The sequence below is a fragment of the Aquila chrysaetos genome, chromosome 2, assembly GCF_900496995.4.
Source record: "Aquila chrysaetos chrysaetos chromosome 2, bAquChr1.4, whole genome shotgun sequence".
Classification (NCBI taxonomy): Eukaryota; Metazoa; Chordata; class Aves; order Accipitriformes; family Accipitridae; genus Aquila; species Aquila chrysaetos.
Genome location: NC_044005.1, coordinates 7,749,296 through 7,762,489, shown reverse-complemented (window position 1 = coordinate 7,762,489; position 13,194 = coordinate 7,749,296). Strand labels below are relative to the sequence as shown.

The 13,194-nt window shown below is 46.0% G+C and overlaps 1 protein-coding gene and 1 long non-coding RNA gene across 2 annotated transcripts in view; both read right to left on the bottom strand.

Annotated features, from left to right (window-relative positions):
• Window positions 1–6,002, bottom strand: part of PRKCH (protein kinase C eta) — a 119,795-nt gene extending 113,793 nt beyond the window's left edge. Inside the window, exon 1 of the mRNA XM_030005058.2 lies at window positions 5,506–6,002. Coding sequence (XP_029860918.1) covers window positions 5,506–5,865 — 360 coding nt within the window. The 5' untranslated portion in view covers window positions 5,866–6,002. The remainder of the gene's footprint in view (window positions 1–5,505) is intronic.
• Window positions 6,003–8,836: 2,834 nt separating this feature from the next.
• On the bottom strand, window positions 8,837–11,650 carry LOC121233156. The gene is made up of 3 exons (XR_005931973.1): window positions 9,892–11,650; window positions 9,717–9,791; window positions 8,837–8,897 (listed from the first exon to the last, which is right to left on the bottom strand). It is a non-coding gene; the product is annotated as an uncharacterized LOC121233156 (long non-coding RNA).
• Between the last annotated feature and the right edge of the window lie 1,544 nt (window positions 11,651–13,194).

Genomic DNA, 13,194 nt, shown 5'->3' with positions numbered 1-13,194 from the left:
GGGCCGACAAACCTCCGTGCCCACCACGCCGTGGAGAGGGGGGGCCTGAGGGCCTTTCAGTGCGGTTTGGGTCGAGCTTTCGGCCCCAGCGGCTGCTCGCAGCTGGGGAAAGCGATGCGGTGACACTTGCACAGCCTATCCCAGGCGAACCGCACTGGGCGGGAAAGCGTGCTCCTCTCCCGCACACCTCTGCGGCGTTCCCCGAGCCCTTCCCAACTCCAACAGCATCAAAGGAACAGTTCTCAAGACACAGCTGTGGAAAAACAGACTAAGCAACACACTAGAAAGTCGGTACCGCAGCGGGACCAGGCACCCAGCTGCATGCAGGACAGCCAAACTCATGTCCTACTGTACCCAGTTCAAAGCCAGCGCATGAACTCCCGTCCCACAGACCCCGACCGGCATCCCAGTGGCTCCGACCACTGGAAGCTGGCTCTTCTCATTCTTTGACCAAATCTTTCCAGCCTAACACACTCTCAAACAAAATGCCTATGTTCTCCAAGGATGCTCGCAGTTGCCCGACAGGCCGTTTATTGGGGAGGAGCTCATGGGTGAGCGAGAAATCGACTCCTAATTAGCTCAACTTCTGATGCTGAAACAGGGCAGCAAGCGTGCAGCTCTTCGTGACAGTCAGCCCTAGTCGTTCTCATCTGCCTTGATCAGTAAAACTGTTATTAGCATCACACGCCCCAGGATTATTTAATACCTGACAAAGCGCAACAATTTTTCCTTTATTTATTTATTACAGCCTTTGTTTTAGGCTGCAGGGCACTCTCAGGTAGCCTTGGTGCACGGGACTCTGCTGGCATTTTGAAGGGTTTGTTCGTAGGGCCTAAGGACAGCTGTATGCTAAAGGAAAAGAAACAGAAGCCAAAGTTCTAGTAGCTTTCAAAAACCATCTTACCTTCTGCAATGGGTGTTTCTCTCCACTGTTCCCATTCAACATGACAACTGCACATCAGTAATAATAATTACAGAAACAACTTAAAACTTACCAAGAAACAGGGAAGGAGTTTACTCAATCCTAGTTTGCAATTAACGTGCAGCGTGACTTTCACATAGATCAGAAATCTGCACTATGTATACAGTTGTCGTGTATGGAAACAGAAATCATATGGACAGATTGCTCCTGCTCTTTATCTCTCAGCCTGCTACTGACCTATGGAAGGAGACACTATTTACTCCCGCTCTACAAGCTGCAGTCCATCTCCGCAGGCGGGCACAGTCTGATGCAGGCACAAAATACTGCATCGCAAAATCCTGTCAACAGCTATAAAGTATTTTTGGCTTCCTGATGCAAGTTTTGCCCACTTGGAGAACACTCCGCAGGGAAGCGGGAGTCAAAACAAGAAGCAACCTTATCGTATTTGACCTGCAGCACCCTGGCTCCCTGCCATGGTCATAATGCTCTGGGGAAGTTGTTGCATTCTCCTTTAACTCTTCAATTTAATGTTCAATAAATACAGTTGCATATAAACATGGGTAAAGTTCTTTCTGCCTTCAGACAGAAAAAATCATAGCAAAGGATACAGGCAAAAGAGCTCAAGTTATGGAACGCATAAGAATTATTTGTCTTAATCTCTTCCTGCACACATGAGCAAATGGTAACAAACTCATCAGGAAGTTGTGATTGGCTCATTAATCTTATAGTCCATCTGTTATCTAATTTCCTTCAGTATACTCTGATAAGTTGCTACTTCAAGATCAAGGTTGAATTTTAACTCCTTGTTAAAGTCCTAGAAATTTTGACATCTCTACACAGGGACTAACAATTTTTACAATCGTAATTAAATAATTCCCTAGTAACAATGCAATTCAGTATCTGTAAATAATGTTCCCCCAAGCTTAAAAATTACTTCAGCTACTACATAAACTCATAGGAATAATCCTATATATTGTTAACATCTCCCCTTTCAGTTACAACTCAGTACTCCAAATTATTTATGTTGTTTCACTGACATATGACTGCTTCCTGTACTGCACTCAGAGACAGTTAAAGAGGAGATACTACCTTTTAAAGAGGCATATGCCGAGTAAAAAGATCTTAGCACATGCTAGTGCAAAATTAGATGCTTTAAAAGACAAGTTTCAACCCTGATGTAAATCATAACATAACAGCTTTCGGATAGCAGCCAGCGTAATTCTCCACTGCGTTGCACTGGGCAGGGTCACGCGCACCTGTGTAAAATGCTACCATTCAGGTTTGCACAATTTCACACCCACACAGGAAAATGCCTACCAGAAAAAACACAGTACCAGAGAGATCGCTCCCGGTTTTAACTACATTAAAGCATGCTGAAGGCAAAATGGCATTTAACTGACAATATTAATAAAAACTACTGCTCTGCAACTTGACAAGTAAACATAAGAAATGGGAAACAGAGAGAAGGATCTTCAAGTTAATAGGCTCTTACAGATTTATCTGTGTAAAATTAGTCAAATGTGTTTAATAACTAATACGCAAATTAAAAGATATCCAGACCATGGTAATGTGTTTACTAGAAAGACTTCAGAAACCAATCAAAATGGTTAGAAGAAAAAGGGTCAGTTTTGAAGAGTCTCTGGAACATGGATTTTAACGCAAACCATGAACAGAGAACTCTGTCCCAGTACCCAGTGGGATGACTCAGGTGTATAAGCATTACTGATGAGACAGTTCATGTCCATACACTTACTCATCTGCATAAGTGTTTGGGGTCATAATTGCAGTGATGTACCTGCAAGTCATCTGGGAAGCACCAATGCTTACACACCAACTGCTCCCACTTGCCTCTCACCGACACTTCCTACAGTTCTCACAAGAGGTGGTGACCAATGTTACAACTAATCACTTTTTTTCAGCAGGAGAAAATCCATGTTTAGAAACAGAGCAGCATGAGCCTGAGAGCTCATGCCAAAATTTTCAGGCCAACATGTTTGCTAAGGGACTATCCCAGGTTATCCCCAGCAGCTTGGCTCTCCAGAGGAGAGCTCAGGGAGCAGAGGCAGCCAGCAGAGCAGAGGCAGTTTGGCTGTTATCAATCCAAGGAGCATTTGGAGTTTACCAATATACTGTCGTCCTTGTCTCTGAAAAGTGAACGTAAAAATTGTTTCAAATCAAAATGAAAAATCACGCACAGCCAAGTCAGTATAAGCCAGGTTAAACTTTGAGGATTCACCAATCTTCCCCTCACTCCATTCACTCCTTCCTTGCCTACGTGTGCTTTTGCTTTGGGGATGGAAAAAGGGCAGTATGAAGGATTTCAGAGTGGAGGTGTTGCAAATCATCTTCAAATCCCTTGTGGTGTCTTATATCGTGCCAGCAGTTCATGGACCTTGGGTTAGTACAAACCAGCATTTCCTATCCTTCTGATTACACAAAACCCCATGACAGCCTTGCTGGATTTATCAATACATATTAAATTATCAGGGCAAGATGCTGTTCCCTGTCATCATGTGATCCTGGCTGCACGCTATGCGAGATGCTAACGAAGCAAGTCAAAAGGGAGGGGAGAGGAGAAAGGGAACAGAAGATGAACGCTTGCTCACTCCTCACTAAACCCACCCCAGCTGTAATTTTTAGACATTAACTGAAAAGTTAGAGCAGCAGCTCCTAGCCTCTGTCTACACGCCCAGATATAACATCAGTTTACATCATTCTAGTTAAAAAACTCACTGATTTTCCACCCCTTTGCACCCATCAACTCACAGGTACAGGAGTTCATAAAACATGTGCCTATCTAGCAGGGATAAGAAACTTTGCCCTCACCAAATAAGCATTTCAGGCTACAGACTGCATCTGTCCTAAAAATCAGCGCTGCAGGATGGATGAAAGGAAAAGAAACAGCGGGCCCCTGGACATGCATGCATCCACACCAGAGGCAATATTATTATAGATATTTTAGTAATGTAAATAAGGCCACCACCTTTGCAGCAGAGCAGTCCAATCCCACATGTAGCCAGACCCAGTGTGACCGGGACTCCAGCCTCACGAGAGGATAGGGCCTCTCTCAACAGCAAAGAGGAAACACCCCCAGCAAATTAAACAAAGAAAACCCTCAAAACTACAGCTCTCTATCCGGAGCTCACTCCTTTGCCCTAGCCCACAGGGGTTCGTTCTGTATTTAAAACTGTTTTAGCACAAGTCCCAGGAGCAGTTTCTCTCCAGCAGCACAACTAGCCTGGGAAGCTGGGCATGCACCCACCGAGCAAACCCCTGTGAATTCTGCTCTGGCTGTGCTGTCAGGAGCAATATCTGAGCCAACTCATTTGAGGCTAGCCTGGATCCCTCTGCCTGACACAAAATCACATCAGTGACTGTCTGAGAGAAACCACCTTTAGTGCATGAACCTCAAGCCTATCCGTAGGGTACCTAAGTACACCATAAGAATTAAAAAAAAAAAAAAAAAAATAGGACCAACATACACCTATTAATCAATCCTGCAACTGGTATTTCCCTGTAATCACCCCAGAGGTGTAGCATCACACCTCAGTCTCAGATACTGGTTGAGAACAGAAAGCAGCGTATTCTCCCCAGCGATACGATTGAGATGCCTATCTGTTCTCTACAGTGTCAGCTCTCTTTCCTCTACGTCTGATTTTATTGTGGTGGTTACCTGACCACGCGTGCTGAACTTCCTGGCCTCAAAAAGTTAATACCTACCTTAACCTCGGTAACTCTCAGCTCTTCTGCACCTTCTCTCCCCAGAAGAAATACTTTTTTTTTTCCTTTTCTAACCTAACACAAGCAAACTCAAACTACTGTCTGGATCAATACAGTCACTTCTTCCTTTACAGTAGTGGAAGCAAAGGCACAATTTTAGAGCCTGTGCTATTACTTTCACTTACCATTAGGACTAAGACACAAATGAGGTTCTCTGGGCCAGATGCAAGTGACATCTACTTGGAAATAACCTAGAATTAGCTGTAAATGAAACTGTGTTCAACCAGCACAGCGGCGTACATAATAGACACAAGACTAGTCCTGCCGTTCTGTTAAGAAGTCAAAGAAATTTGCATGCACACATCAAACAATTGTGCAAGCATGTGTAGATCTGAGCAGAAATACATCCAACCCCAGGTATCCGAGTTTCCAAGTATACCTCTGCGTGCTAAGCAAAAGAAGAAAGGTGCACGATTGTGTCAGTCTGCAGGTGTACTTTGCCAGTTATGCACTACAAGTCTTCTTTCTGCTAGTCTACAAAGAGGAGAGACTTCACAGCCCTCAGCTGCAGGGTCTTGACTCTCAAGCTGTGACAGCTGAGACTTTTTGTTCTCACAGTCGCAATATGCATCAGCTGAAAGAGCAGTCTAAACAGCAGTCTAAGCAAATCTAAAGCACGGGGGGGGGGGCACAAACAGATGCACGAAGGTACACCTGTGTGAATGCAGACGCACACACCGGGCTGCGTGCATCTGCAGCAGAGGCGTGCAAGGACAAGCCCCAGCTCCGCGAGTACCCTTCGAGCGCCTTCATTCATTCAGAGAGGAGCCCAGCTCCAGCTTCACCTGGAGACAGGTACTCACCCAGCCTTCGAAGCCGTCGCTGGGGCCTGCGGAGCGCAGGAGGTCCTGGAAGTGCAAGGTGCAGTTGGCCACGAAGTCGTCGTAGCCGATGGGGGTGTCGTGGAAGACGGACAGCTCGATCTGATGGCCGTCGGTAACCGTGGCGGAGAACTCCTCGTTGTAGGTGGGTTTGTTGGTCTTCTGCTTGGTGCTGGTCTGCCCGACGCGCACCTGGTCCACGCTGACGGTGACATAAGGGTCCAAGAGCTGGTAGCCCTTGCGGAAAAGCGAGTGCCGGAGGGACCAGCGGGTGGGCTGCAGGCCCACCGCCTCCCCAATCCGCACCTTCAGGTACCCGTTGAACTTCATGGCTCCGGACATGGCCGCCCCCCCCGCGGCGCCCGGCAGCCCGGAGGAGAGCGAGACCCCTCTCCCGCGGAGCCGGGCCGGTAGCCAGCCCCGCCGCGCCTCTTCAGGGGGCCGGCCGGCGGCGGCGCGCCCGCCCCCGGGCCATGCCGGGCCCCGGAACCGCCGCCACCCCCCCCCCCCCCCCCACTCCTCCCTCCGCGCACCGCCCTCCTCCCGCGGCAGCGGGCAGCCGCTCCGCCGCCCAGCGCCGGCCTCTCCTGCCGACGGGGAGCGGCGCCGTCCGGCTCGGCTCGGCTCGGCGCGGCGGGGGACACCTGGGGCGTAGGACGGCGCTGGGCGGGGAGGAGCCGCGAACCCGCGCCGCGAAGGCGGGGCCGGGCTGGGGAGCGGGCGGGACGGGCGCTCGCACGGCTCGGCTCGGCTCGGCTCGGCTCCACCCGGTCCGGTCCGGTCCGGTCCCGGGCGGTGCCCCCCCTCCGCCGTTAGCACAGGTGCGGCCGGCAGCGGCCAGGAGCCCCGCCGGGAGGCGGAGAGAGAGGGGGAACCGCCTGCCGAGCCCTGAGAAGCGCGGTGGGGAAAACAACGCCGGTGCTAGGTTGCGGGGCAAGCAGCCCGGCCCGGCGCTGCGCGGGGAGACGGCCCGCCTTTCCCCGCCGAGGCAGGGGTGCGCCCCGCCCGCACGCCCCCCGGGTCTCCCAAACCACCCCCCCGGCGGCCGCAGCCCCTTCCCGCCGCGTTTCACACCGCCCGGGGAAGGGCTGAGGCCGCGCCTGGTCATCCCTGCGGTGTATCGCCGGTACAGCTGAACGGGGAGAGGACTTAAACAGCGCAGCCTTATCTCAGCTGCTTTGTACCTTGTCTTTTATGGCAGGCGTTTTACAGCATCCTAACGCTGGAGCAGCGCATTTAACTAGGAGAACGGGTACAGGGGATGTGAAGATATGTTGATTTTGATATTGAAAAGTTTATTGTTACAACTCTGCCGTTTGGGATTAATTGCATATGATTAACGTTCTTGGCACTCGGCACGAAGGGTTTGTTTTGGGGTGGATATCTCTTGGTTTTTTATTGCACTTAATAAAGTCAGAATTTAAATACTTTTAATTACTTTCCAGAGTTCACAGCAAAATGGCGTGGACTGGGTAGGGGAGCCGTGAAATCCTGCTTTCCTGGTGATACTGTTTGGCCAATGTTGTCTGAATTAGGTTGCAGTCCCTGCAGCAGAAGAAGATGTGGTCATCTGAAGGTCCCTGCCACTGCCGGACAGTGCCAAGGCTGGCTGAGAGTGTACAGCCTCTTTTTTTTTTGGTGTGTGTTTCTTTCATTTTTTCTTTTCTTTTCCAGCCTACTCCTCTCCCCTCAGCCCTTTATCTTTCACATTCTACCCATTCCCTAGCAAACCGCTTCTGGTTTCCCACCCCCTGTCCTCCTCCACACACCCTTTTTTCCTTCTAGACACTCCACATTTTGCAGGAGCACCAAGGCAAGGCTCCTTCCAGCCTCAGACAGAGCAGGGCTCCTATTGCTTACTCGGGAGAGAGCAGGTGGAACAGGTTCAGTAATGTGATCATTCCTCACATGGAAGCAACAGTTCTGCCAGAAAAACTCACAGACCCTTAAATCAGACTTTTGACAGATCTCCTTGCAAGGCTTTTAAGTTCCTTGATCTGTCACTATTAGCTGGAGAAAAGAAGTGTTGAAGAATTTTTTGGGCTTGGTTAGAACAGTTCATCCTGGGGAGGAACGCAGGCTTAATCTGAGAAATTGCCAAACTGCACAAAATCCAGCCACCATGGGAGGTAGGATCTTGTCTCCAGGAGTGACCAGCTCGAGGTCTTTTAACAGAAGATATGGCTGAGCAAACACAGAGTAGTCTGTTCCCATAAAAGACTTAAAGATTTAGGAATTTTTTGTTGGGTTGATGTTCCTTCTGAAACGCATTTTAGCATTAGCTATGATCATTCTGGGTAGTTTTATTTTCCCTACAGCTATCCTGTTTTTAATCTTCACACCTTCTTGGATTCCTCCATCGCACAGCAGTGAGCTGGTCACAAATAAACATTTTTTTTTATCAGCTGTACATCTGCTATCACTTTAATTTCTTGATTTACCACTGTTGTTCTTTCATGACACCATAAAATAAAAAAGCCCCTCATTTACCTTCTCAAGAGCATCACTATTTGCCATTTTGCACTTTCATCGTCTCTATCCTTCTTCCTAGTCATGAGCTGTCCCTTGGAGTCCATGAGCCAGGACAGAATCCATACTGACCATCATGGGCAACCCACAGTTCTTAGACGACTTCACCAGGACTCTGTAATGGCTACAGACAAGACTTAAAGACAGCCTGAACTTTAAAGCACCCAGGATGAACATCCACAGGATAAGTCTGAAGGCCTTATAAAGGCTGGAGCGCTTACTCTCCAAACTCCAAATCGTCAAACATAGATTTTACTTTGCTTAGAGGTCTTCAAAGACCTCAGCGCAATAGCAGTGAAGAATGGTGATTTAAAAAGAACAAGTTTTGGCTTAGTGCAGCATGTCCAGTTTGCCTCCGAGTTCCTTGTGCTGGATCTATTTATTTGCCTTATGGAAATTAAAACCTCTATAGGCTCCCCCAATAGTGCAGATAACCCCTTTTTAGAAGTCTGAATATCAGCTTATATTCACAAGAACTCGGAGGTTGGAGACTATAGTTTATATATAAACATGAATTACAATAGCAAACTGCTATAATACTGACAAAATTTTTCTCTTTACCTTTTCCTCAGTTTTCTGAGGAAGCAGAGATGAAAGCCTTCCCAAGCAACTTGTTAGAAGTAATGACTGGCTCACATATTTACTGACACAAACAGGGAGAAAACCAAAATCTGCTAGTTAAAGGTTCTGATGGTGCCATTTCCTCTGCTTAATCACACAAGGTGAAGTACTTCACTGCATTGGAATTTCATATCTAATAGCAATAGGAAAGGAGACTTAAAGAACTTTTTCCATATAGTGGTTCATTGGAGTCTTGTGTGATAACATGATTCCTGTACCTGGGCCTTGGAAAAAAATGAGCAAGTATTGTAAAACTTATGGAAAAAACAGGTGAGCTATAGTTATAAATTTTTCTGATAAGCAGCAGTACCCATTGCTAGCCGGTTTTCCACTGGAGGAAAAAAAAATCAATCCTGTGGACTCATATGATGTGAATCTAATTAATTTTGTTTATCCACTTGAACTAGTCTGGAACAGATCATCTCAAAGAGCATCTGAACACACCCCTATTCTGAACTCCCAGCCAAAGCCCAAACGTCCTGTTCTCAAAGAGAACCAAGTAGTGACATGAAGTCAGAACATACCCTGCCTACTCTCCAGACATCCGAGCAGCGGAAAAACACCCCCAGTTCAGTATTTCCTTCCAAGAATGAAAACATCCCTGCACATAATGACCTTGCAAGGCTGAATGCAGCAGCACCATCTGGTGATGGCTGCATTGAACCTCCTTGCACAGCTCTCGGTGCCAGGCAGGTCTGCAGGAGCATGGCTTCTCTTCTCTTCCCCAGCAGGAGCTCGGAGACCAGGCTCCAGACATGGCAAGTTGATTCATTTTGTGCCCTCAAGTGTTCAGGGAGGCTGAGCTCTTCCTAGCGCTTCCTGCCAAGCTGCATGGTTTCCTGAGCAGTCGGCCAATGACACATAGTTGTGTTCAAGAAACCAACTGAGAAGAATGAACAGCTCTCCTGATGTTGTGCCTGAGCAGCAGCATGGTGGATGGCGTGCAATGGCAACAAATACAAAATAAAGCACATGAGGCAATACAATCTGAATTATAGGTAAATTACAGGATAAACAAACAGATAATAGGCAATCTTACTAACCTTCTACCAATCTGGGAGAAGATTTTAGTGTGGTGGTGGAGAACCTCCTGGAAAAAACAGCTTAGAGCTCACCAACTATCAAAAAGACAAATAGACTATTAGTAATTATTAGAAACAGAACCGAGAGCAAAGCCAAAACTGTCATTCAGGCACTGCATAAATGATACACCCATACCATTTATATTGCGTGCAAGTCCACTTCTCCTCCGTCTCAAAAAATGCACAACAGAGCTAGAGAAGGCACAGAAAAAGATGACAACGGTGATCAAAGGCATGAAACAGGGTTGTGAAGGGAGAAAGGCTGCCTAGCTTAAGATCTTGAATCTGGGAAAGAATGACTGAAGGGGAAAACATGAGGGAGATCTGTACAATCATAAACCATATGAGCTGGATGAACGGAAAAGGATTTCTCATTCTTTCCCAGAAAAGACCTAAAGGGCACTCGGTGAAATTATGAGGAAGCAGGTTTAAAACATACAGAAGCAAATGTCATTTCACACAATGCATAGCTACAATATAGAATCCCTTGCCAAAAATGGAGGCCAGAAATATAAACAGCCTCATAAAGGGGCTAGACATTTATGGAGGATGGACTTAGTAGTAGCTACTGACCATGAGATAAACCCTGGCTCAGGAACTTCTTAAACCACAAATTGCCAGCTGGGAGGATTGAACAGAGGAAGGACCACTCTGTGTTTCTCTTATTTCTTATCCTTTTCTGCTTAAGCATTTTACTTCTTACTCTGAAGCCTCAGTTACCAGCCACTCGCTGGAACAGCATGGCTGAGGTATGATGAATCTAGGAGGGACCCAGTGTGCCTATTATATTCCTCTGGATTGTAATTTCCAAATCTAAGTGAGAAAACTCAGGAATGACACCTCTTGAGACTGGCTTAGCCACAGTTCCCTGCAGATGGGTGAATGGCCAAAGACAGGAACAACTCTTTGAGTTTACTCTTGCATTCTTCCTTCAGGTCATAGTAACCTTAAGGATAAGTTTATGCAAGTTCTCTCTTAAGTTTTTGGTAGTCTGTCTGGAAAACTGGCAATTCGGCTCCACAAACAAAGCCAAAGAGCTTGGCTAAGCCCTGTTACAAGTTTATGATTTAAGCCTGGCCTCATCTCACACTACAGCTATACACAAATTAGAGCCCATTCATGCACCATTTAAAACCTCCATTTCTTTTTCCTACAAAGTGTGCATTCCCTTCACCAGTAACCTATAATTCTGTAATAATTTAGTATCGTCCCCATTTGGCAAGTTAAGCGCAAATGCTTAAATTGCTCCACTTTTTAAATTTCTACCAAACACTGGTTACATTCAGAAGTGAGTCTGTCAAGCGATGGAAAAACTTTGGCTTTTACAACTACCATTGCAAAAATGCTACCGACATTTCTTGTAAATGGAACTGCAGTTAAATACACTTTAAAAATACAAAAATTAAAAGAGCTGTAGAGGCTAGTGAAGCAGGAACTAACTCTATTTGGTTCCTCTATTAATTTTAGTCTATTTATACAACTTCCCTTTTATAGTTCTTTCTGTAAGAGTGCTTGTTAAACCTCTAAATAATGACAGCTGCTAAAAACTGAATATCCCATGTGTGGAATCATTTGTGGTCTGGGGAAAAAAAAAAAGAAAAAGAGAAAAGATCAAATTCCTCACTAATGATAATAATTATGGGATCAATCCAAAACTCACTGAAGTCAAAAGCAAAGCTGCCACTGATTTAAGCTATACAAGAATCAGCCCTGGTTTGTATGTCTGCTGTTGCTCTTGATTTATCCCAATGCAAACTAGAAAAAGAGATTTAGCCTAATATCAGCTTTTCTTAGGTAGCATGCATACTTATTTTCCATGAGTAAATTGGAGCTCACCTGATCCTTATTATTTTTTATTTTTTGGAAAACACCAGGTCATTTTATAAAGTGCTGGTATTATAAACTGCAGAATATAGTTTATAAGAGCACTAACTCCTACAAGCCAACCATTAATTCAACTAATGGCCTGTTTGTTGTATTAAACTGCTCTCATTTGTCTGGGTCCATTAACAAATGCAGTGGTCATTAACTGTTAACAGCAACTCAGTTATTAGATTTTATTACTTGTACAGGAAACACTGGAGAACAAACCGCTTGTTTTGGTTTACTGGGGTTTATTTCTTTCCCAGCAGTCTTGCCCTATTATTTATAATTTAGCTCCTCACTTATTCCCAAACATGACTGACACAGAAATGGGTTCAAGCCATCCATGTAGACAGTAGGTTCACATGCCAGCCCCTCCTGCCAGCCCCACCTAGCCCAACAAACCTCTCCTTCAATCCAGAGAGCTCCAAGGCACCAAGCATTTGGAGCAGCCTCTGCTTTTCTGTATCTCTTTGTTGGGCAGCAGCTTCCACCCACATAGATAATAATGGGATTTAAGTAAATGATACATTAACGTGTATCTAGGAGGCTGTAAAAATCTTCTGCTTCATTCATGCTTCTCTCTCTCTAATTCACTGAAATCCAACATTCAAGCTTAAAAATATCTTTTACCTCTTTGTTGGGACTGATGCATCAAGTAAGGGTTATCTCTTTCTGTCTTGCACAAACATTTAGTCCAGGTCTCTTCTGGCCTTGTTGTTTACAAATAAGCTTAGAGCCACAATCTTGCAAATGCTTGTATGTGAGGAATGTTACCCAGTACTATCAAGATCTGAAAGACCTTCCAGACTCTGAATGCTGAAGACCCCCGATGCACACGTTACTTGCTCTGCTTTCTTCACCCTGATTCAGTTCAAAGCAATGGAAAAACAATACCAGTGTCAAATTGTCACAAAGGACTGGCAACAGCTTGTCATGAAAGCGGCTTTCACCAAGCAGTCTGAGCAGTTTTCTTCAACCTGCAGTGCCATGAGACACAAATGAGGGAGGAAACACCCAGAAATGTGTTGTTTGTGCTCTTTGGAAACAAGATCTTCCGGACTCCCACCAATCAGTGTCAGACCTGACTGGTGTTGCAAGACAGCTACCAGTACTTCAGAGGTGGAGATATGCGAGGTGACTGTGGTTTACCCTCTGTGGGAATGGGTATATTTAATGAGATTGAAATAACGCAATTTCTGAGCTATTGGTCTTTTTCTACTGCACTGCGGTTATTAATGGTACTTAAGTTCTCCTCTCCTCCTACAAAGGCACAAGGGTACACCTGGTATAAACGATCCTACCTGTTCACTAAAGGCTTGGGTCAGTCAGAAGGACAGGGCCACAACCAGCACAGTGGCACAGTGCATCAGTGGCAGACGTGGTGCTTAACTCTCTGAAGAAGAAAGGCCACGCTCCTCCAAATAAAGTGATTCACAATGTGGTATCTGAATGCGTTGCATTGGAGATGCGAAGAGGATTGGTGGGGCATTCAGCTTGTGAAATAGGGTCTTATCACGGTTTGATTACACACAAAGCAGTCAGAGGATGGTCATGGAGTGCAAATTTGGCCAAA